The following is a 26,592-nucleotide window of genomic DNA, read 5'->3' on the forward strand; positions in this document are numbered from 1 at the left end:
AATCTCAGGGAACCTTTGAGAGCCCAACTCAGTCCAGATGTGCAGAGCACCTAACGATAAGATGCTCCCAAAATCCCCGCACGGAATGAACAAAGATACATACAAATGCATCTTCACACACACACACACACACACACACACACACACACACACACACACACACACTCCTTCATTTCTATCTCCAACAAAAGGCGAGCGCCAGTGTTGCATGAAGGAAAGCAGCCTCTTGTTCTCTTTGATAATTTATTCATGGGGCTGAAAAGAAAAAAGACAACAGACGCCAGCACTCCAACGGGACGACACAATGATTTAGTCTTCGTAGAGCGGGAGAGAGCGAGGAAAAGAGGGACGGACGCATGCAGGACAGATGGAGATGAATGGAGGAGAGGAGAGAGTGGAAGCAACTAGAGAGATAATGGAGTCACTCGTTCTCCCCCTGAAATAGCACTGTGTGTGTTTTTTGTGGCGGTGAGTGTGGAGTACACTCTGTCCTCTCTCTCCACTCTGTCACACACCTGTTCCCTCTCTTCACACGTTTTTACCCCCCCCCCCCCAAGACATTTCTTTAAAATGTACTCATCTCAAAAAGGGAATATTTGCCACCTGTTTATGTGGATGTCCAACCAGTGTTGTTGGTAAATGGAGTCGACTGAAGCAATAAATTCCTCAGTGACTCAGAGAGCTGAGTATGCAGCTGCAAACATCTGTTGTTCTTCGTGCGTCCAGCAACGTAGACGGAACAGTGAACACCGGCACCGAAGATTTCTAGTTGTGGGTAGCCGGGGGGGGGGGCTCAAGACGACGCTCAAAATCAACACTTGCCAAATCTGTTGTCGATTCCCTTTATGGAAGTCTATGGAAGTCCATATTTGGAATGCGGAGGAGTTACGTGGAGACGTCGTATGCCGTATACGACGTCTCTACGTAACTCCTCCTCCTGGTAGCGGTAGCTAAGTGTCAATCACAAGGTAGCCCCGCCCTAAAGCATAGCCCGCTTTATGGTCTATTTGACTAAACATCATGCTGTATTGAAGAAGACATAAACTCATGTTTACTGAGGTAATGAATCAAGTCAGAAGTAAGGTCATTTTCTCATAGACTTCTATACAGTTGGACTTCATTTTGCAACAGTATGAGTCGCCCAGTAGAGAGAAGGCAAGTTTGACACTTCCGCACTGGCGTCCCTATTTAGGACTAAAAAAACAGAGCCTCCTTGTTCTCTTCACTTGTATTGACAACTAGCTACATTTCCAACTGGGAAAATGGCATCCCAAAATACATTTTGCAGTCTTGAAGCTTTCTTGCTGACTCGGATATTCAGCCGTATTCATTCGGAGTATACGGCCGAAGAAATGCAGCGGAGAGGGACCGAGGCTGTGGAGAGGATATGACCGGGCGTTAGAGGCAACGCATCCTGGTACACGTAGGTGCCGGTTCAAGGACCACGAGAACTCTGCTTCCTCGGTCCATACAGCACACACTGAGGAATCTAATGCTCCAATTTACCTTTCCTTTAAGACCCGGCAAGAAGCAGTTGTTATCTGACACCAACAGTGGAAAACATGAAAAAAAAAAAAGATTATTAAATCATCTGAGCAAATCTGAAAATACCAGTCATGAAGTCATGATGAAACATGTCCACATGACCTTTGGCCCCACCGAATCCTCATCTTAACATTAAAAATAAAAAAAAAAAGAGAAATGGCCAAATGGCTTAATTTCAGAAGATTTCAAGAAGCTTTCTATTTGTTTGAGGACACAAGTACATACATACACACACACACACACACACACACACACACACACACACACACACACACACACACACACACACACACACACACACACACACACACACACACACACACACACACACACAGATGCCAGCTTCCAATCAGAGCTGTAGTGTAATTAGTGCCTACAGGCACTGGGTAGGAAGTGCGGAGAAGGAGACAAAGTTGAGCTTTGACAACCCCAATCAAGCTGAATAAAAATGGTTCATTTTAAGACAGAGAAAAAAAAAGACAGACCACTTGATATTCTAGTGTTTCTGTCAGGGTGAATGTCTGTGCATGACTGTTTACATTCATAATACACCTGTGTGCTGTTTTCTTTCCCATATTATCTATAAATGTGCCTGTTCTGTAAATTTAATCTCAAATCAGACGGAGACGTCTCTTGCTGGTGATGTGTTATAACCATTTCATTTTGAGATGGCTGAGCAGAAAAGTCAATGTTTTGTTCATTTTACATTTAAATGCCCAACATATCCCAGAGTTCCTCCTGTCAATTAAAATATACATCAGCCAGCCTGCCCTTCGGCTGAAAACACAAAAATAATTGATTTAGTCTGTGAGGAGAGAATTTGAGTGAAATACCGTCACCGAGGCTTTCCTGAAAACAACAGGGCAAGAAAAAGGCCACACAAAAATATTGCTTAACTACTACTAAACCACAAGTGCTTAAAAAAATACTCTCCCCTCTCCAATTAACAGAAAATTATTAAAGCACATTCAGAGCCCATATGCTCTGCTGGAACTCATCCAAACATCTTCCGCAACGCCAGATATGCTGACTACATTAGACATGCTTGAGGTTGGGATGTTCAGGCACGAGCATGCCATCCATTAAGAAAATGCTATGAGATACGAAATATAAGAATAAGCACCTGAAGAACTCAGCACTTGGATGAGCTACGAAGCAAAGCTCCAAATGTATTCATCAGTCTTCATTCAAACCAATATTTTGTTTGTTTTTTCAACCAGTGCTTTGTGTCTCTTTGTAGTTATTTTGTGTGTCTTTGTAGTCATTCTCTGTCTCTTTGTAGTTGTTTTGTGTATCTTTATAGTCATTCTCTGTCTCTTTGTAGTTGTTTTGTGTATCTTTGTAGTCATTCTCTGTCTCTTTGTAGTTGTTTTGAGTATCTTCAGTCATGTTCTGTCTCTTTGCAGTTTTGTGTATATTTGTAGTCATTCTCTGTCTCTTTGTAGTTGTTTTGTGTATCTTTGTAGTCATTCTCCGTCTCTTTGCAGTTGTTTTGAGTATCTTCAGTCATGTTCTGTCTCTTTGCAGTTTTGTGTATATTTGTAGTCATTCTTTGTATCTTTGTAGTCATTCTAACTTATTTGTAGTTGTTTTGTGTATGTTTGCAGTCATGTTGTGTATCTAGTCATTACTCATCTCTCTGTGGTTTTGTGCCTCCTTGTGGTTATTTGGTGTCTCTTTGTAGTTGTTTTGTGTATCTTTGTAGTGGTTATGTGTCTCTTTGTAGTTGTTAAGTGTATCTTTGTAGTAGATTTGTGTCTCTTTGTAGTTGTTTTTGTGTTTCTTTGTGGTTATATTGGGTCTCTTTGCGGCAGTTTTTATCTCTTTTTAGTTGTTTTGGTTTCTCTGTACCGTAGTCTTTTTCTGTCTCTTTGTAGTCGTTTTCTGTTTCTTGTGTAGAAGCTGCAGATTGGTCCAATAATAACCAAATTCCTACGATACTGGGCTGATACTACAAAATCTGTTTAATGAAGTTAAAATTTGTAGTGCGAACTAACTTTTCTCATATAGAGACACATCTGAACATTCCAATTAACAAATTATAAAACACATGCATGATGACTGTATCAATATCAGGTGACGCACCAGCAAGGGACATGTTTTTTTACCAGAGCAAGAGAGAGACAGCACGAGGAATGTTTGCTTTTGATCACTACAATAAAATCAACCTAAACCGCAAATCACGACTGGACATTGGACTTACAGTCTGACTGAAATGGTGCATCAGTGGCCTTTTGATGCAAGTTTTGTTTTGATATTTTTTCTCTTTGGCAAATATCCATTAGATTACTACCTTTAGGAAGTACAATCAAATATGAATATTCAAGCAGCTCATGTGAACGGCCAGCTCATGGACCGCACCTGACGTGTCTCTCTCTCTCTCTCTATCTTGCTAGAACTATAACTCCCCTTCAGTCGTTGTCACTGAGTAATGCACAAGTACTTTTTACGGGACTGATGCTGAGAGGAGGTTTCAATCACTATCACACTAGACTGACGTGCTGTGAAGGGACAACATTGCTTAACATCTGTCTGAACACCTGTATTATGGTACACTAGGGACACATCTATACTGATAAAAGGAGTTAAGAAGGCGGCTTCAATTATAAAACCAACGTGTTTCAGCAAATATAGCCTTCGAGCAATGTGCCATCTAGTTCTCCAATATGCAATTTAACGGTTAATTAGCAAAAGCCAAGGCTTAAGTTCAGTAACTTTAAAAGGTCAGTAGGCCTGTCACAATAACTCATTTTGTTGGATGATATATTGTCCAAGAAATAATTGCGATAAACAATATTATTGACATTTTAAGACCATTTTATGCCACTGATATAATGAAGATATAATAGCATAATAATGCAATTAAAAGAGCAACAAACTTTTAATTCTTAAAAACATTCAGATATTGGAATTATAATATACATTTTTCAATTAAATATCCTAAATAAATAAAACATTCATAAATAAATAAAAAAACACAACCAAAACAATAAATAAAATGAACTCTCAGGCTCTGTTATGCGCTATGTTACGTTTGCTCAATGCCCAGGCCTTAGAATCGTAAGAAAAACCCTGCTGATATTAACATAAAAATGATTGAGGACATGTCCAAATATTTATCGATAAGTCAATAATATAAAAACCATCAAAGTCGTGTCCATATATCGTACCATAAATCAGTAGCATAAAAATGATCGAGGTCATGACCATATATCGTAAGATGATTCAAAAATGTTAAAAAAAATGACATATCGATATTGTACGATAAGTTGATATAGTAATTATTTTGACAGGCCTAGAGATCAGCATCCAAATCAGCATCTAGCCTTATTTTATCCAGTTTATCTCATCAATGTTGACACACGCTGTACATATACACAAACAGAGTGAAGAGGATCAGGTTCAGGATCAGGTCCATGAACTTCTAGAGTGCATGAAGCTGTGACCTTTTCGTGGACAACCGTCTTACCAGCCAAGCAACCCTTTCACCGGCACCTTAAGTCTCCAATGTCGCCTCCATCAGATTTGTATCATTAAGAGTTTGATTTACATTAATCCCAACAAACATATAGGTTGTAGTCAGAGTAGTATTGACCAATCACGTTTGAGCAGACTTTGGTTGAATGCTGGTAAACAGTTTGTGTGGAGAGCAAAAGAGGCAGAGCTAATTGGCCAAAATGCAATCTTGGAACCCATCATCTTTTTATTAGCCTAGCTAATTGACCACACGTGAAACAATGGCGGTTGTAGACGTCGTCTCTCAACTCCGTCTCCATTATCGCGTCTCAAGTTGCTAACTGGACTGTAAACAATGGGAGAGGGTGCCCCCAGAGGCTGAGTCTTCATCAGACCGATAACAGATGGGTTTCCGAGATTGGACTGACATCAATATTACAATCACAGAACTTCTGCAATTTATTCCCTTGTCCTCGAATAACACACACACACACACACACAATAGTACACACCCACATTCTACAACTCAATTATACAAACATGAGTTGCACCAAAACAAAATTGTAATCAAAGCAAAAATGGATGAGTAATCAAAACCCAAATAAACCCCTTACAACACTGCTGCAGAAACTGCGGGGACATAACGAATGCTTCTATCATTTTCTGAATTAAAAGTATTTTGAGGCCGAGACAACTGAGTCCTTCAGCAACAGAATTTATTTATAAATTATTTCTATATTATTGCCATGACTAATATCTCTGCTTTTCCATATACTACAAGGAGTTGCACATTAATTATAGATGCAATATAATAAATGAATCCTTTGTTATATTGCATCTATACTTCATTAGGTAGAATACAAACAAGAAGGGGGGGGTGCCCAGAACTGAGACACTTATGAATAATGTGATATTTGGTTGTTTTGAAGTAGTTTTTTTTTACATGTATTGTTGTTACAACTGATATTGTTCAGTTGTATATACTGTATATTGTTTTCTTCTACCCTGAGCTGCACTAATGTCCTCTTGGAAGTAGAGTTAGTTTGTGTGTTAGTGTCAGCGCTGTAGTGGCCATATGTCTTTCCAATGTTGTCTTTTGTGACGTCTCAGGTGACCATCTTAGCTTCACCTGTGGGGATCTACAAAGCCATCATGTTAACGGTTATTTTAATTATTGATTAAAACTCACTCAAAAACAAGCGGCGATGTATGAGGTTAATCGTCTCGAAGTCGTCCTGTAAGACATTTCATTAAATCTTGCAAAAATCAATTAATTAATGAATTATTAATTAGCAGCGGCTGTAGTCGGCAGTTTGTGTGTATGGTAGTTCAGTTAGCTGTTAGCTTATAGCCAAACACACCGTCCAAAAATCCAAAAGTGAGCAAACTGCTCCCCCCCACTATGTCTCGGGGTGCAGAGCAGCGGTTAGGGATAAGTGATAACACAAGCTCCTGCACCACTTGTACAGGAGCTTGAGGCCGGTGAAGAGTAGTGAGCGAGGAGTCTGTTAATAGCAGTATGAAACGGCTAATAGAAGGTGTTTTGAGAGCGTGTGAGCCAAAGTAAAGTTTGCTGGACCAGAATGCAAGATTAGCCGTGGACAGACACGGAGGTGCACGCTCACTCGCACACAAGCGGTCTAACGCATGATCCTCCAGGCTAATTGTCGCGGTATCGTGTCAGTTATCTAATTAGATCTCATCTAATCAAGAACAAAGGGAAATCAAGGGTCTATGGACAGAGCGCGTTGTATGACAGTTATCTATCAATTTGGAAGACCGGCACAAACCATTCTCTCTGCAGCTGCAATCCAACGATATTACAATCAGTAACTGCTGCATTCACAGTATTCTACACTGAATTTTAATAAGAGCTGCTTGCGCAAACCTCTCCGAGGAAGAAAGGAAATGAAGTGATGTGAACGGAAATGAAACACCGAGGCTGATTAAAGCTCGGACTGCTGCATCCAGTATCTCCTCTGCAGATACGCACGGTGTATTATCTGTGTGCAAAGATGAAAGGGGTGCTATAGGGGTTATGTCATGATGGTGGAGTACAGTGTGTCTTTGTCTGAGAGAGGGAGGGGGGGGGGGGGCGGCACAGCAGACTGAAGGGTGAGAACAGTAGGGTGGGGCAAGTAGAAAGTAAGTGAGGGACAAGGAGAGAGAGAGAGAGAGAGAGAGAGAGAGAGAGAGAGACACACAGAGAGAGAGAGAGAGAGAGAAATGTGGCTGTCAGCATGTTTCCTGCTATGCTGGAGATTAAACAGCTTTTATCACGTCAGCATACACTTGGACTAACAGCTCTCTCTCACTCACACACACACACACACACACACACACACACACACACACACACACACACACACACACACACACCAGAAATATCCTCAAACATCTCCTCGACACGGGTTCATCGACAGCAGGAGGTCAGCCGCTGAGGGAGAGAAAGGAGATGGATGCCACATACTGTATCTCCACACACACACACACACACACACACACACACACACACACACCAATGTGTAACATATCGGTTGAAGTGAACGGCTGCAGAGTCTTTCTTCTCTTTCCTCTCTCTTTCACACGTATTTATCGACGGAGAAGTGCCGTGTCAGCAGCAATGGAAAACTCGGTGTGTGTGTTTCATGCTCCGTCGTTGGATGGAGACTACAATCCCCGGATAATACATGGATCTGTTTGAACCACCTGTTTAACACTGGCTTGGGTGGTGCTGTGCTGGCTGACAATACGTTTGTTGTTGCGCCACCATGAGGCTGACCATTTTGGACTAAAACAAACAACTATTTGGGCGACTGCCGTGAAATTTGATTCAGACATTCATTTTTCTAAAACAATGAATTGTAATAGCTTTGTTAATCATCTGACTTTTTTTTTTGCGGCACCATCATTGGGTCAAACTCTCAGCTGGTTAAATATTGTCCAGTAAAGTGTTGCAGGATCAAGTCCCAAAACCCGGAAATTAGTAAGCATTTTTTCACCTTCTGTTTCCTCGTCAGTATATTGTTGTGAATATGACCCTGATTACCAGATTTACCACAGTACTTTCACCTTATTTTAAAAAAAAAAAAAATGTATGGGTGGTATATCATTTATTACGTTAAATATTGGTATATTTATATTTATAGAGAATTTAATTGTGTAAATATCTTTCAATAAATTTGAAATATTTGTATTTTGAAAAATACAAGAGATATCTTGTAAAATTAAAGCAAAAAACTATATTTCAATAATAGAAACTGTACTTTTATGGGTCAGTTATTTACTTTTATTTTACAGTATTTTACTGTCGCCCCAGGTGCCGGAATATTACTGTTTTTTTACTTCTAATGTTTAGCAAACTTAAAGAAAAGAGCTAGATACAGTATTTACATTTTCAGTCGTGACGCCTTTAGCTTTTCATCAACAGTAAAAGCATCTATGGATAAATCAATAATAAAGTTTGAAAAATACACAGAATATATATATATATATATATAAAATATATAACAGTATTTTGACATTTCTTTAAAAGGTAAATCATTTTATATATCATTTTATTACTATTCAAATTGAGGAACTGAATGCCCCTCCGCTCACCACTTACTATCCAAGCGTGACGGAGGACTGACGTAGAAACACTAAAGGCCTGCTCTGGAGTCGGCTCACCTGCCTCCCCTGACCGCATGAAAAGTATAAAACAAATAATACTAAAATAAAATAAATATTAATATGTCTCTACTGATCTGTGCTATACATGTAATTTCTGTATGATTCCAATCATTTCAAGCATTTGTATAATCAAAATTGCTGAATTATCTCATGTCCTGTTTAAATAGAGGAGACAGTGAGGTGAGGCAGAGATGAGCTGTGCCTCACCTCACTGTGAATCCTCACTAACTGGGTTGAGACCGTGTCTTTTGCTTTCTCATTGTTTGTCACCACTGTAATATCTGTAGACACTTTTATTATATGTCCTTTATTTACATAGAATAGGTAATGTATTTCACGTCTGTGTAGAACATATTTAGTGTTGCTGATCTGACAGAAACCACAGTGAAAAACACAGAGGGGAGGCAAACAGTACCTCTGCCTCACTGAAGGGGGCGTGAGAGAAAGACCACTCCCATGTAGATATGGGGGTGACCGTGGCCTCATGTCAATGTGGCCCACAGTGTGTAGATAGATACTGAAATGTAAGCCGCTTTGGATAAAAGCGTCTGCTAAATGACTAACGTAATATAAATGGCTCATTCTAAGCTAACAAAAACATAACTAGATTGTTAGTTTATGGCTATATGGATGCATCCCACTCTGATTGATATGATGCCAATGAAGGCTAAGGCTGAGTCATGCAATCTCAACAGCTTTAAGAGCAGCGGCACACAGTTCTAAAAAGGCCCCGTTTGTTGGTTTATTCAGACGGTGTAACAATATACAAAGAGTCTGGAGGTAAATGCGTTTTCACCGATTGGAAATAATCACACACGCACACACTGCTTTTGATTCCATTCAAATAGAAAGCAATGTTTCTTTTCAACACCGACTTTCTTCTGACACTCGAGCAAATTGGTCGCAGCACAAATCATCAGTCTTCACACCAGCTTCAGACACATTTACACAGCAGTAACCTGAGACAAATCATTTCAAAACTCCACTAACAAGAAGGCTGGGATTAACAGCAGGCACCGCACACGTGTTGGCCGTCTGTAATGCAAAGACAATATGATGAGTTTTTACAACGATGCTATAGACTTGGGTTTAATTGTGCATTTTGTGACTAAAGGAGACAATGTTTGTACCTCATTGGTGGGAAAAGCTCATCAACAAGTCCCTGATTACTCTGATTAAAGGAAAATCTGCATCTACACTTAACAGAAGAGGGGTCACGATTTCACCGTCGCCCTCTTGGAATACGGCCGTCGTCATTTGGGTTTTTTTGCAACCGTTGAACAGAAGTGACCGTATTTGGACGGCGGAGGGGTGACGTAGAGACGCCTTATGCGGCTCTGGTAGCGACCTGTCAATCACAGTAAGCCCGCCCAACAGCACACCCTGCTTTACGGTCTATTTGACTCTAAATCCCATAGACTTCTATACAATCTGACTTCTTTTTTGCAACCAGAGGAGTCGCCCCCTGCTGTTTGAAGTTTTAAGACACTTCCACATTGGTTTTACTCGTCAGAACCGGAGGTTGCCGCCTGATCCAGATACACTCCTAATCAATAATGTCAACAATCATTAGCTATAGCGCTACAATAGATATAATGATATAGTAAATCCTATTTTCTAATTGTTTTGAGGAAATGCAAGAAAGGTTTCAAACCGATGACGTGGCGATTCATGGTCGGGGTTATGTGGGCGTTTCATGATACACTATTAGTACATTTTCACAAACATCAGCTAAGAAACCGCAGATAAAATAACCAGAGAGGAATGTGTGTGTTTTGGGCTCGTACAGCAAATTAAACACCTGAAACATAAAGCTGCTCCATAACACTTTCGTGCAGTCTTCCTTTAAATGGACATGCAAAGAAGAAAGGCGCGCGGACATAAATCGGGAAAGGAATACTGCAAGAGAATAGAAATCGTGTTCTTTAACGGGCGATAAAAAGGCTAAAGAGTCCAGTTTATGAGCAGATGGAGGTCGAGTGAGAAATGAATGCAACAGAGGACAGACCACTGTGTTACATTTCACTCTCAGTGGGTACCGATGCCCATAGCCTTCATTCCATTTCCCTGTAGTCCATCTACCACACACACACACACGCACACACACACACACACACACACACACACACACACACACACACGCACACGCACACGCACACGCACACTGCTGAGAGCTACATTATTCCCTCACCGCTTCGCAGGCCATGGAAATATTGTGAATTTACTAACCATGACCCAGAAACACACACATACACTCCTTTAGTGCTCCCCCCCCCTCTTTCTTTCACACACACACACACACACACACACACACACACACACACACACACACACACACACACACACACACACACACACACACACCATATAGATATGCATGAGCACATACCACAGCCCTGGCATGCAGACACACACACGCACACACAAACATCTGCTGACGTGTGGACGGAGGTCGGCGGATGTGTGCGTTACTGCAGCTCATTCTGTTCGGACCGAGCTGGATTTACATTCCGCTCAAACCCCGGTTCATTTCTTAAAAACGTGGCAGTCGGTTGAGCCTTTCATGTATCTTTCATTTTGAATCACAATGTTATGCAAGTTGCCTTTTGTGACGTCAGGGCGTCTTTCTCCGGTGCAGTGAGCGTTAACAGCCTATCTACATTTAAAAAAAAAAAAGAAAAGAAAAAAAGCTAAATTTAGCTCAATCTGCCAGCAGCAAGGGCTTCACGTATTACACTGAGTGACATAACACTTCTTTCTTTGTTTGTGTGAGTGTTCAGAAAGCAAACAATGATTACAGATAATAAAGCTTGTTCGATGCAGCTGAGGTTCCATGTTTCGCTTCTTCGTGGATGACATCACGGTTTTCCAAACATAGTTCCCGTGTTCACGCCCCCCCTGTGCATGAATGAGAGATGATCCATCCAGATGCATGGAGCCAAACTAAAGCATCTGTGAGCGACATGAATGTTTATGAGGAGTTTCCCCAGAGCATTGGGATCCTGCGTCGCAGAGGTGGAGCGACACTGCTGTCACACATCACGCATTCATGGCAGCACACTGACACACTTGTCTCTTTGTCCCTGTTTTCTGGCTTCCGCCAATGCGTAAACAGCAATGTGCATGAAACGCAATCAATGTCAGCGCGACGCATTCCCATTTTTTACTTGTTATTGCAGGTGCACTCAGAAGGCAGTTTTTTTTTTTATGGCTAAAGCTGAATTCAAGGGCCCTTACTGACAAAATCCGCAGTCACTACCGAGAGCCAAGAACCTCTATAACTACAGTGATGCGCACATTCATTTGTGATCCATGACCCATTTTGCTGAACCGTTTTCATTCCAAAGAAAACCACCCAGACAAATTTGAATGCTAAAAAATACATTTTATATTATAGTATCTAAAATGAGGTTTCAAAATTGTTAAAAAAATGAGCCGTTTTCTCTGCTCTAAAACACCGGGACCACTGAAGGCTCTTAAACCACGCTTAATCGTGGTGTGAAGGGTTGAATACATGTTACACCAAGCTGCTCTACAGTTGCATTTCTGCCCCCAGAATTCTGGGACCTGTAGTATTTAACCAACTTGAACCTATGACAAATGACTGTTTTCCAGGTTACATGGAATCTATTATGAACGTTACTCGTACCTTTGTGTTGTTGAGTCTCTCCACTTTATCAACGTCCTTCTCTTTCTTCTTCTCCTCTTTTTTCTTTTCACGCTCCTTCTGTGAAGAAAAAAAAGGGAAAGATGGCGTAAGAAGTGGCATATTCGCAACAGCCTGCACTTTACATGTTTGTCATAGCATCTACTAAAACCACATATATACACACACACACACACACACACAAAAAGGTTAGGCCCATAGAAATAGAACAGTAGAAGTGACATCTCTATTCAAATCGACGTAGCAGAATGGTCAGAGCGGCGGCCATTTTTATGTGTCCGTTGTAGCAGTCCAACTTCCACATAAACTAAACCAACTAAAACAAACGGTAGAGTAGTAACGTTACAAGCTAGCTAGCTAGCTAGCTTAGAAGTGGGCAGCTGGCTACTAAGCTAGCTTGCTAATTCCATCATGCTTTAATGGCCCGCTGGCTTGTTTAGCTAGCTTGCTAATTTCCCCAAAATGTAATGGGTAGCTGGCTAGTTAGCTAGCCCACTGATTTGTGTTGGCACCATAACAACTAAAAACAATCACCATTTTCTATTTTATGATTGACCACGGAAAACCGCTCAACGTCCGTTCTACTCCAATTCTATTTTGATGGTCAGGCCAATATGGCTTTTAATGATACAGTGCCCTCCAGAATTATTGGCACCCTTCAGTAAAAATTTGCAAAACGAGATGTGAAAAAAATTCTTTATTGTTTATCCTCATGATCTTTCATTCAAAATATTCACAAAAATCTAACCTTTAACTGAAGTAACATAATTGAAAGAAACATTAAATTCTTATCATGAAACAAATATTTATATGTGCCACAATTATGGGCACCCCTTCATTTAATATTTTGTGCGGCCTCCCTTTGCCAAGATAACAGCTCTGAGTCTTCTCCTGTAATGCGTTATGAGGCTGGTGAACACATGGCACTGGATCTGAGACCATTCCTCCATGCAGAATCTCTCCAGATCCTTCAGATTCCGAGGTCGACGCTCACGGACTCTCCTCTTCAGCTCATCCCACAGGTTTTCTATGGGGTTTAGGTCGGGGGACTGTGATGACCACGGCAAAACCTTTATTCTGTGGTCGATGAACCATTTCTGTGTAGGTTTTGAGGCGTGCTTCGGATCATTGTCCTGCTGGAAGGTCCAACCACGGCCCATTTTAAGCTTCCTGGCAGATGCTGTTAGGTTTTCATTTAATATCTGCTGGTATTTGATGGAGTTCATGATACCATGTATCCTAACAAGATGTCCAGGGCCTTTGAAAGAAAAACAGCCACTCAACATCAAAGATCCACCACCAGACTTCACAGTGGGTATGAGATGCTTCTCTGTATGGCTATATTTCTGTCTACGCCAAACCCTCCTTTGACGTTTGTTGCTAAAAAGCTCTATTTTGGTCTCATCTGACCATATAACCCGGTCCCAGCAACGTTTGGCAAACTGTAGGCGCTTTAGTTTGTTGTTGATTGACAGCAGAGGCTTTTTTCTGGCAACCCTCCCAAACAACTTGTGGTGATGTAGGTGGCGTCTGATGGTAGTTTTGGAGACTTTCTGACCCCAAGACTCAACTAACCTCTGCAATTCTCCAGCTGTGATCCTTGGAGATTCTTTTGCCAGTCGAACCATCCTCCTCACGGTGCGTGGGGACAATGTACCCACACGTCCTCTTCCAGGCTGATTCTTAACATCTCCTGTCGCTTTAAGCTTCTTAATTAATGCCCTGATAGTGGAAATGGGTATTTTCAACTGTTCAGAGATTTTCTTATATCCATTTTCTGATTTGTGCAGCTCAACAACTTTTCGTCGCACATCGTCACTCTGTTGTCGGGTCTTTCCCATAGCGATGAATGACTAAGGGAATTTGGCCTGTGTCACCTCATATTTATACCCCAGTGAAACAGGAAGTCATCAAAAAATGTAAAATATGACTGGAATTATACTTCAGTTAGATTTTAATCATGAGATTTTCTAGGGGTGCCAATAATTGTGGCACACATGTTTTGGAGAGAAATATTTATTTAATTAAATTCATTATTTATTTGTTTTCAATCATTTTACTTCAATGAAAAGGTGAGATTATTGTGAATATTTTGAGTGAAAGACCAAGAGGATAAACAGCAATGACATTTTTTCACAGCCTGTTTTGGTGCCAATGATTCTGGAGGGCACTGAATCAGTAATAATGCACATTCCTATACACTTAATCTGACAGAATCCCAATGTAATTAATAGTATTTAATAATGTATTCATGTACTCAACGGTATAGATACAGCAAGTTATTTCCGCAACATATCTTTCAGTGATAACTCTGTCCTTCAATACCATAATTAGCATATAATACTGCTTAAGCATGCAGAAAGAAGGCACTTTTCTTCATTATATCACCATTCGACAACCATTACAATATTCTGAAGGAGGGAACACGGGGCCTAATGGTGATGATTTGTTGTACCTAATAGCAGGTTGAAAACAATTAGATCTCGCTCAGTAATGGGATTTTAATGCACTCACAATGCAGATCTAATGTGCAGACATTATTAGCGTACGGAGAGTTGATGTAGTGTTTGCAGGTTAATGGTTCCGTCTTGCTTTGTTGTATGCAAATGAGCCGGCGCTGATGCCAGCCACCAACAGGCTTTAGCTAATGACTGTCAGGCTGCCAAAGAGAGCGGCTTTAGCTTAGCGGGTTGCAGCCTACAATCTAGCCATTATAATAACAATAACAGTCTGATTCTCTCCGCGTCTCCCTCTGTCTCCAATCTCTATGCAATTTATTTACTGGCTGTTTATGTGCAGAAATAGTAGTTATTTATGATTGGGGGTTATTTGTCTTAAGAACATGATAAACAATACGATATAATCATCAATATATACAATGATGCAAATCAGCATGAAGATTGACAGGGTCTGTCATTACTCTACAGGCACTATCTTTTGTGAGCGTGCATTCTTTTTTTCCTTTTACTTCAGACTAATGGACTAAAATATGAAAAAGCCAAACACAGAGAGACTGTGCCAAATGTCAAGGCCAGCCGTCAGGGATAATTCTTTTATTTATTTTTTTGCTTGAATTTGAATTTTTGGAGTATTTTTTACGCAGTGGAACGGAAGCAACAATGGCAACTGTTCCCACATGAACAGAAATACAGATACTGGCGTCTATTCCGTTTCCGGTTGCTCATCTTCAGCACAAGAGCATATAGGCTATATTTTGGCTGAACTATTATCTTTGAGGCTGATACTATGAGCTCATTAGACTAGCATTGGGACGATTTTTTTTCCAGCAGCATTAGCAGGCTGCTAGTATTATACTGCCATCGGAACCATCGCTAATAAAACACAGCAAAATTACAGCTGGGATCAGAGCCGTCACAATTCTAGTTGAGGATTAATTGTCATACAAATAATTGGGACGGACCATTTAATTGTCTTTTTCTGTTGATTTTACACCGGGCTGGCAACCACTTTTTTTTTTAGTTTGGGTCGCTGAAACTGAAAATATGGTTACCATTTTTAGTCACCTTAGCCTATATTTTGAGCAATTAAGATACCATCCAGTTATATGTCCGTTGTTGGCGAACTGGAAACAGTTACTGTCGAGCCCTGGGCGCACAGATTTATTTTAAATTGCTTGTTTTCTGTAGGCAGACCAAATGCATAAGGCGGCTTGATATCTTTTTCAAAAGTTAAGATGCAACGAGGAAACACAAAGCCAGTGAAACTGCAGCGTTTGTTCAGAGAGAAACTGAAACCCTAACTGTACACTTCCTCCCTCGCTCGCAATCCGCACTGAGCTAATGTATTCCTGAAAGGACCCACGCTGCTCTTATAATACCATGGCTGTGTCCGAAATCAATCGCGTCTCACTTTATCATGGACTACTGTACATAGTGGGGTTCACCATGCTGTAGCGACGTCTGAATGTATAGTGAGAATTATTAGACTCTATTATAATGGACTCGTGAAAAGAAGCGGTCACTAACCGAGCATTATATACCATCATGCATTGCGCTAAAAGAAAAAGGGCAGGCGGGTGAAAGGAGAGAAAGCCGCAATTAAGAAGAATGAATTATGTTGCGGTGCGAAAATGATATTTTGAATGTGAGCAGAGCAGCGCGTCACAACACATACGGCTCAAAGTACTTTGTATTCATTCATTCATTTAGAGAAAATGCACTTATTGCACCACAATGGCAGCGCTCTATTCCTTCTGTTTTGACCTTTCACCATAAAAGCCCCAGACATACAGTGCGCAATGCATCACTGCTAACCAGAGGTAACTTGAATTCACTCAGAGCATTTCGCTAAGAACAGAAGAAAGAAGCTGAATTTACAGTATTATGGATGGTCCACCAACACGACGCTGATCTGGCAGCAGTGATGTAAGCAACAGTGAAGAGAAAAATAAGTCACAACAGTGTCCGCTATCAATCCAGAGAGTTCCTCTGACATCATCTCGCCTCGGACGGCAACCAAACAGCGTCTCATATGAGCTGAAACAGAAGAATCTGCCCGGCAACAGTAAGATGTAGATAGGTAGACAGCTTTTTTTTTTTTTTTTTTTTTTTAAAAGCTGATGGAAAAACACACGTAATTCACTTTCCACACGTACCCACTCACGTCCGAAATGAAGGCACAGAAAAAATAACCCTAAGAGCTCAACATGATCAGAATCCTAACATAAAAATTAGGAGCTGAAACAACCACAGATGAAGTCCCTGCACACAACCCTCTCCTTCAAGAAGATGAGAAGAATAGAATGTCGTGACATCGCTTCACACCTGAATGAACTGAATTTAAAGCTGCAGGACAATTATGTTCAGTTCATTTTTCTAAAATTAATTACTTTATTTAGAAAAGCTTTCAGTTATGCATTTCATTTTTTGAATCCAGTCGTTACTTTACATGCATTTATTATTAGAGTATGTATTATTTATAATTCATCCAGTTTGAAATCTGACAATAAATATTGTCGAGATATTATTCAATTGAACTTTCTTTATTTGATTTGACAGTCAGTTACTGACGACATACAGACGTCAATACAACCGTTAGGCTACTTCAATAGATATGGAACTAAATCATAGCGCAAGTTAGACATTATTGTGATGTTCGGGACCGTTGCGTGAGGAAATTCTCTGGAAGTGGCCCGCGTTGAATTTGAATTGACCCCTGATATAGGGAGTAGAGAATGAGTGGACAAGGGAGTCCTCTAGGACACAGTATGGGTCTCAACGCCAACACATTTAACAAACACCTGCTGTTGCTGCTGTTGGTTTGTCTTGGTGAAGGGGTTAAATTAGTGTGTGAACACACAGCCAAGGACACAGTTGGCAGATGCATTGTCTATAATTCATAACTTGACTCTTGAAGTTTGCAACAACAAGAGAAGCATGCGACACAGCAACACAGGAGAACGGTCTAGAAACTCAAAAAACATCACAGCATTAAAAAGTACAGCAATATTTAAAAAAAGAAAATAATAAAATATATTCAAGGGAGCTATCTTATTTCGGTTGTACTGTGTGTATTATGTTCCGATAGCCACTTCCAATTAGGATCCGACTCACGGTGAGGATTTGGTCGGCTCTGACGCCAATTGATCTCAAAGCTGTTATCTCTCCTCACTCTTTCCTAGCGGTGAGTAATGTAGACAACCGTCACGTGGCCGGCTTCTCATTTTCAGCTCCGTCACTTTTGCCAGTTAAAATGAACACGACTGGCAGCTTGAAGTGTGACAGTGACAATGGAAAAAAAGCGAGAAATGACACTTTTTGGCTGTTCGCAAGCCGGTGCTGCAACCTGCCGAAGATCATCAGCGAGGGAAAAGAACCACCACCGTACAACTGTGAGTGGACTGTAGATCAAAGCGAACCAACGGAGCGACAAGTCTCTGAAACGATCTTGTTGATTGCGTCACGCCTTTACTTGCATGCTATAGTTTAGGAAAGTTGCCTTGAGTTAACTGAGAAAAAGGACAAAAAGAAGAATGTAAAAGGAGCTTTCTGATGCTTCCTTGGCAAGCTTTCAGTCCAGCAAAGCTTAGCCGACGTTTTAGATGACTTTCAGAATAAAAGCCTCTAAACGAGGACCGTCGACGTCCCAAACAACGTCGATGATACGAGTATCAGGGGAAAACCCATCTATAAGCGTAGCGTTGACGGACTACTAGGACTACTGACGGAGACACAACCAAGGGCAAAACACCACCACACCGCAGAGTACCACACCTCCTGTCTGTTCCTGTCAGCCTGGGAGGAGGGCGAGGAGCGGGGGGGAGCAGCTTCGTAGGACTTCGGCTGGAGGGACAGACAAGTTCAGACGGTGGGTTAGATGAAGACGGACAGAACAAGGACAACAGGGTGAGAAGAGAGAGGGGGTAAAGAGGAGCAGAGTTAATCAGAAGGGAATGGAGGAGGATTTTCTCATCTGCAGCGGAGCGCTCTTCGCCTCAGCCAATGTTATATTCGGCCTCGCAGCTGCACAGAAAGAATGGTGTCAGAGGAGCGTCTCACAGAGTTACAGAGTGTAGGGACGACCTCTATTAACCTGCCGTTGACCTGCGAGACAGGCTGAGAGCACGCTTGAGTTGAACTCTGCGGTCTACCAACAGTTTGTTTTCTCAAACCTTTTTTTTTTTTTATTTTTTTTTTTTATCTCTCAGCTCGACACGGTGTATTTGAAGGGTAGGAAATGGTGTTCAAACGCAACGGTAACACACAACAAAAGAAAGCCAGGGCACCGTCAAGTGTGATCTACCACAGATTAGTTGGGTTTGGAGTGTTGAACTCCTCAAGAATATCTAAAGCAGAGGGCATATTGTCACATACTGTGTCTTTGATTGTAAATTTGGGGTCAAGTACAGTTTTCATCCTCTTTTAGCTCTGTTTTTGGTCTCCACCAGCCCCTGAGGGAAACGTGTCTCTTTAGCTGCTACACGCTCCACCGTGTTCACCGGCTAGTCTCTAACTGAGTCTATCAGCTGTTCGGTGCCCAGCAGGTAGCGGACAGGGAGTTTATAGAGTGCTTTTTTGTTGTTGTTGTTGTTGCTGGAAACAGATGGCTGCTGCCGCTGAAAAACGATGCCGTGATGAGCGGTGACAGTCAAACACAACAGTAACAGCTAAACGATGAGCTGAAACTCATTCTAAAGGGGCCGTCCACATCGAGAACGATATGCCGATTTAACAGTCAGTCTAACTGAAGTGGATGGTGCGGTCCACACCGGGACCATCGCCTGCTTGGCTCCACCGTTTACAGAACGTTACAGTTCATCAGTGCTCACTTATCGTTAACGCTAACACGCTCTGTAAAGCTAAGCGGGGCTGCAGTTTCCGGTGATGATTCTCCGTAGTTTAGTTACTCTGAGCCACATATTTCCCATTTGACACGTCGATGTTAGAAAAATATCAATGATAGCAGCTTTAAGATTTGTTTGTGTCTTTTTGACACAAACAAAACATTGCAATCAAGTTTTTATGCTGGACGTGTTAGCAAAAAGTTAGCGCAACAGAGCAAAATTAGCATTTAGTTTTACTGACAACCTGACGGATATACAGGAATAGTTCAACGTTTTGGGCAGAACGCTGACTTGCCTTTTGACAAGAGTGAGATGAGATAGCGATACCACTCAATACGTCTGTGTGTTAAGTATGGAGCTGGAGCCGAGAGGCAATTAGCTTAGCATAAGGACAGCTAGCCTGGCTCAAGGACCTCTTAAGCTCATTCGTTGTCTTGAATGTACTCAGTTCTCGCATGTACAGTGTTTTTGTCTAATCCATACACAAACAGTATTGTCACAAGTGACAGTTTACGGAGAGTTGCATGCTGTAACCTTTTCTAAGAGGTTTTAGTCGAGTTGTTTGTTGATTTTTGTTTTAGGAGACACCTCATGTAGCTAGTGACTTTTAAAGATGCAGAGAAGCAGGCCAGCTGTTTCCCCTCCTGCTTTAAGCTAAGCTAAGCTAATGCTCTTGCTTTGTACTTGACACACAGGTATGGGAGGGGCATCAACTAAGTGTATTCTGTGGGTTTGTTCGTCCATCACTACGAGAGTTCCCCTTCACATCATTTGATCGGTTAATATAGAAAATATTGATTGATTATTGATATCAGATGAAAGACAGCCGAGTTCAGTATGTGTGCACGTCTCCACTGACAGACATTATCACAGTGTCAGATGGAGTGAGACTCAAAGAGATGGAGGGGAATGGGTAGAGACGGTGGGGAGATACAGAAAGGAGAAAGTCAGGAAACCGCATTTGCATGCATAGCACATTACTTCTTCCATGTTCAGAAGACTCAAGTGAATTCAAATTAAGTAAGTATTGTTTTGGAGATGGTGAAAAGCCTAGCTTATGCCTCCTACTGCTTGGTGCGCTTTGGAATCTTTCATGAAAGCAGGCCATCGTAATACATCATAACTACAATAATAATTACTGCCATTTCCAATCGGTCTTCAAAATCCACACCAATCCAATCTGACAAAAAAATCCCATCAGCAGCTTAAATCTTTCCCGCCTGTAACGAGTCGTCAGTTAACAGATTGAACTAAACCGTTGCGATGCCACCGTGGCCGTGTCTCTTATCACTTCCTTGTTCACTCTTTGCCATCTGGCAGTTCGCTGCCTTTCCACACGCACCACAGCTCCAGCTACCTCCCTCAAGACCCGCGCCTCGTCTCCACATACTGGCTCTCCACACAACAGCTGAACAGATTGATTATTCCAAGAAATAGAGAAAGAAATCAGGTCATAAAAAAAAAAAAAAAAGCTAAAATATGGATGTTACTGAATATGTTACACTAAGGACAGAAAACACAACCAAATTTAGAAAACACAGCCATATACAGAAACGTGCTGCAAATACAGAAAAGACAATTATAAACAGCAAAACAAACAAATAAAGAAAACGCAACCAATCTTAAGACAATAACAATGGTTTCCAGGGGGCGCTAAAAAGTGATGCACACGGCTGGGATGCGCTTTTTGTTGCTATTGTTTGTTACTTATGAAGTTAAAAAAGTCATAGCCATATGTCAGTGGTGTTGGAAAATGAGCAAAAATGGGTTTTTCACCAACCCTTATTGTCATGTAAGAATGGGCAGCTGTTACTTAAGTGTTAAACAAATTTCGTAAAGTGATAGGGTTCATTGTTTTCTTCATGTCAGCAATCCTACTGGTGGTTTAACTTCCCGTCCTGAATGTTACGGCCAGCTAACATACCGTAAGCCTGTTTCACAATTAATTGTCTATGTTTCGTAAGATTTTTTGAAATGGCTAATATTAAGAAAATTGCTAATGCTAGGCTAATTTTAGCTGTTTGCATCACTTTTTAGTGAAACACTTTCCATTGTGTTGTTCACTACTTGCAGCATACTTTTGTATTTGGTTGTGTTTTTTTTCTATTTTAGGAATGGGACCAATCTGATCCCATATTGACACCGGTATTGGTCGGGTGGCTGCTCTTTTTACTTATTTAACAGCTTGTTTTGGGATAGTGTAGATTTTGTATTTCTCTACACAGTTCTTGCACTTTCATTTCAAACAGTAACATTGAAAACCTTGTGAAGGAGTTTCCAATTAACCATTGCACTACTCTTTGAAATTCTCTTATTACTTTTGAACTCATGTACTAGCAGTTGAAAATTGCTGTCAAAACGTTATAGGTGTTGTGGTAGCAATTCACACTGCTACACACGTTTGTATGTATGTGAAGCCTACTTAGCATATAGTTCAAATACATTTCTTTAGAATAGATTTAATGCAAATTTGTGATTAAATTCAAAGGAGCTCTGATATCAGAATTCAGTGGCGGACCGTGTGTTTCATACCTGGGTCTTCAGTGCTGTCCTACTACAGTTGAACCACCTCCTGATAACCTCATTATGACGCCACAGCTACGGGTTGTTATTTGTTTTGTGTAAAAATGAAGCTCAACACCTACAAATACACTAACTGCAGAGTCCACATACATGACTTCATGACGGGATGCCGCGTCATTAACGGACAATGCATAAAGTCAAAATCAATCCAGCAAAACTGCGGCGCTAAAACACGCATTCCACCACACACTGAAGAGCACGGACCATTCAAATATTATTCACATCAGAGGGAACAATATCAACCATATCATGAAAACGTCACGATAGACAAATTAACACAGCAGTAACGCTCCTATCACCCCCTCCTGCAAATACACGACACCTTAGTTCTTGTTACTGACGGATTTATTCGTCTGTCAACACCGAGGGGAAATGAGTCCACTTGAAAACACATGAATCTTCAAAAAATTATCACTTAAAACACTTTAACTTAAACTTAACTTTAACACGTAAGGAGTATAGAGACTTCTGTGGCTTCACATGTCTTCTCGTTGCTGTTCCACGACTAAATGTGTCCCAGCACAACGTGGGCCGTGAGCTGTCTGATACGGTGGTTAGTGGTACTGGAGCTCCACAGGGAACTGTTCGGTCTCCCTCCCTGTTCACCTTGTGCACCACTGACTTCCTGTACGACTCGGGGTCATGCCATCTGCAGACGTTCTCTGATGACTCTGCAGTGGTCGGGTGTATAAGGGACGGACGGGACGAGGAGTACAGGGCAGTGGTGGAGGACTTTGTGGAGTGGGCCGGTAGAAATCACCACCTGCTTCTGAACGTGGCCAAGACCAGAGAGACGGTGGTCGACTTCAGGAGGAAGACGACAGCTCCACAACCGCCGAGAGGATGTGAACATGGAGGAGTACTACAAGTTCCTGGGTGTCTCCATCAACAACAGACTGAACTGGAAGACCAACATCAACGCTGTGTACAAGAAGGGGATGACTCCACTCTTTTTCTTGAGGAAGCTTCGATCCTTCAACGTGTGCAGCAAGATGTTGGAGATGTTCTAGCAGTCTGTTGTGGCCAGTGCACTTTACTTCTCCGTAGTCTGCTGGGGGAGCAGCATTGGAGCCGGAGACACCAACAGACTTAACAAACTGGTCAAGAAGGCCGGCTCCATCATCGGCTGCAAACTGGACACTCTGGAAACGGTGTTAGAGAGGAGGACACTGAAGAAACCACCCTCTCCACCACCTACTGCGGGGACAGCGGAGCACTTTCTCCAGCAGACCGCTGTCACACGGACATACGCAGGAGATCGTTCCTGCCCTCTGCAATAAGACTCTACAATAAATCACCTCTGGCCAAATCAACTATAACACCGTTACACTGTTGTTTGTTCGTTTGGTTTGGTTAAATCGTTGCACTACTGTTTATTATTATTCTATCTCATTGGATATATTTGCATTTTTATATTTAATATTTTGACTTGTATTGCTTTACCTGTACCATAAATGCTGCTGTAGCGGAAAAAAAAAATCCTTGCGAGATTAATAAGGTAACTATCTATCTATCTAACATAGAACCCAGCCTCCTTTCCTTCCTCTCTTCCTCCTTTGCTCCCTTAAACCACCGGCGGGCGTGAACTCTCTTTCTGAGGGCAGAACAGAAGAATGGGGGTTTTTTTTCCTCCATTTTTCATCTTTCCTCTCTCCCATCCATCACCCTCCCTCCTCAGCTGTTAAAGCATCAAACGACTGCCTGCTCTTGTTGCCCGTGGTGCTGAACGCAGTACAGAGGAGATGTGAATTCATTTTGTATCCTCCTTCTTATTCTGTTGATGTCTTTTAGTTTTTGTTTTGAGTTTTTTTTTTTTTCTCCTCCCCTACCCCTCTCACAAAACTTCATCCTCCTCCTCCTTTGATGCTGCCAGAGATGTCGACACAGCACTAAACAGGCACAGATGGGCTGATGATGAAGATAAAGAGAAAAAAGGTTGGAAGGAAAAGGGGGGGGGGGGGTAAAGAGTGGCTAGTGATAAAGAGTGGATAGATAACAAGGGGAGCAGTGCGAGCTGGGTGAGGCAGGATGAACAGAGGTTATTAGGACTCGGAGATAGAAGCGTCTGGCTATATGCTGGGGCGACTGCTGATAGTGAGGCAGAGAGATGGTGAACGTCTTAACCAAGTCCGCCGGGCAGACCTTTCACAGCTTCATTTGTACTCTTGCAGAGGACACTCGCTGAGGTTAAGTGGAATAGTTATACGGTGACTAATGAAACAAGAATCACGGAGGCTCAGGGAGGGTTTGAGATGTTTAAGCTGTAATACAAGTCCACAGTGTTCTAAGAGGACAAAGGCTGAAGGACCCTGAGCTGTGTTTTGGGAAAAAAAATGTGGGATCTCTCAGTTGGAATCAACTCGATCGGTGGATTTGCTCACAGAGACAAAGTGAATAAGAGAAGACGAGATGAGTCTTTATTGGTCCCCAGACTGGAAATTCAGGAGAAATAAGTACAGATAAATAGAGCAGGCTGCTCTCATCCAACAGTCATAGCTTTACCTACGAAAAAACTATGCGCTGTAATACATAGAAATCCTCCAAAATCATTTTGTATGTTATTCCCGTAATCATGAACGTGGAAAAAAAAAAAAAAAAAAAACAGCGAAGCCAAGAGCTAACCCGAACGAGACAGCCGTTTGTTACCAACGTAAAAAAGAGAAGTCAACGCAAATTTATGGTATCAGATCCATAACTCAAGGACATCAGTAACGGCACTTTCTTAGTTATTCTAAACCAAACAAGTAGTTTTGTTACCTAAATCCAACTAAGTATTTCACGATCTTTTCCTAAACCTAACGAAGTATTTCACAATCTTTTCCTGAACCTAACAAAGTATTTCACGATCTTTTCCTAAACCGTACTAAGTATTTCACGATCTTTTCCTAAACCGTACTAAGTATTTCACGATCTTTTCCTAAACCATACTAAGTATTTCACGATCTTTTCCTAAACCGTACTAAGTATTTCACGATCTTTTCCTAAACCATACTATTTCACGATCTTTTCCTAAACCTAACGAAATATTTCACGATCTTTTCCTGAACCTAACGAAGTATTTCACGATCTTTTCCTGAACCTAACGAAGTATTTCACGATCTTTTCCTGAACCTAACGAAGTATTTCACGATCTTTTCTTGAACCTAACAAAGTATTTCACGATCTTTTCCTAAACGTAACAAAGTATTTCACAATCTTTTCCTGAACCTAACGAAGTATTTCACAATCTTTTCCTGAACCTAACTAATGGCTACGGGCAAAATGGCAAACTTGAGCTTTCAAAGGTGCAGTCCACAAACCAACGGGTGACGTCACAACGACTACCTCCACTTCTTACATAGTTTGTGCACCAGTCACACGCCGTTGCGGCTCTAAATAAGAAGGCATACACCTAGAATATGAATAGAAGTAAACATACTATAAACTATACAAGCGCAATTAAACACAAGGAAAAGGAAAAGCGACAAAAACTAATCTCAAAGAAAAAAAAAAGAAAATCTGCACTGAACTTTTGCTATGAGTTTAGCAACCATGCTCGCAGCTCTGTGAGGCTGCACTTGGTGTCAGCAGATGGCAGAAGTTAAGTAGGCTGCCACAGCAGGCTGTAGGAACACAGAACATTGGCCGGCACTGTGGACACAGCAGACAGGACGTCCGTATGACTAACGCCGGCAAACAAGGTTGGAAATCAGCGACGTCTTCCCCCCCCGGGGTGGCCGCGCCGCTCTCTCCTGACATTTTTAGGCCAGTCACAGAGGGCTCGCGAGATGCACTGTGATGTCTTGTTGATTCCGCTAACATTGAAATAATGCGCGGCCCGTGAGCTCATGCTGCACGGGGACACGGACGTGGAGTGGATGTACTCGTGTACAAAGTACTGCAAGCTGTCCATTACAAAACCCCACCGTCCTCCCCCTCCGCTGGTCTCACTCACATGCAAACAGAAACTAATACAAAAAACTAATACAAACCTCTTGCAGCAGAATATGGCTTTTTGAAAGCCTATATGTTTCGTTTGAGGATGCAAATATATGTTTTCTGCAGAATTGAAATGCTAAAAGAGAAGAAACTTTAAGTTTGAGTATGGATACCAAAACAATGCCTTTTTCAAAGTCTATCTGTGATCTAGTGAGTGGGTGTGGCAAATGGTAAATTCACTTTCTAGTGCTTTAACACTACATGTCATTCACCCATTCATACACAGAGGCTACCATGCAAGGTCTTGCTTTGATCAAGTGAGCCACACTGTCACTAACTGCACTCCCTGAGTGAAAAAAATAAATAAAACTGAAACAATTGCATGAGAGTCTATGGAGCAGAGGAGGATCGTTGTGGAGCCGGACGACGCTGCGCTTTGATCGGTGAG

The 26,592-nt window shown here is 41.5% G+C and overlaps 1 protein-coding gene across 3 annotated transcripts in view; it reads right to left on the reverse strand.

Moving 5' to 3' along the window:
* The window catches only part of smap1 (small ArfGAP 1), a 95,732-nt gene that overhangs the window by 41,334 nt on the left and 27,806 nt on the right, over positions 1-26,592 (reverse strand). For 2 of the 3 annotated variants that reach the window (XM_068727176.1, XM_068727169.1), the window contains exon 5: positions 12,323-12,400. In XM_068727176.1, the coding sequence (XP_068583277.1) occupies positions 12,323-12,400 (78 nt within the window). The remainder of the gene's footprint in view (positions 1-12,322; positions 12,401-26,592) is intronic. The other variant, XM_068727184.1, reaches the window with a different exon arrangement.

Source organism: Cebidichthys violaceus, unplaced genomic scaffold (assembly GCF_023349555.1).
Source record: "Cebidichthys violaceus isolate CVI_PGR_0920_01 unplaced genomic scaffold, fCebVio1.0.p SCAF_10, whole genome shotgun sequence".
NCBI classification, from domain to species: Eukaryota; Metazoa; Chordata; class Actinopteri; order Perciformes; family Stichaeidae; genus Cebidichthys; species Cebidichthys violaceus.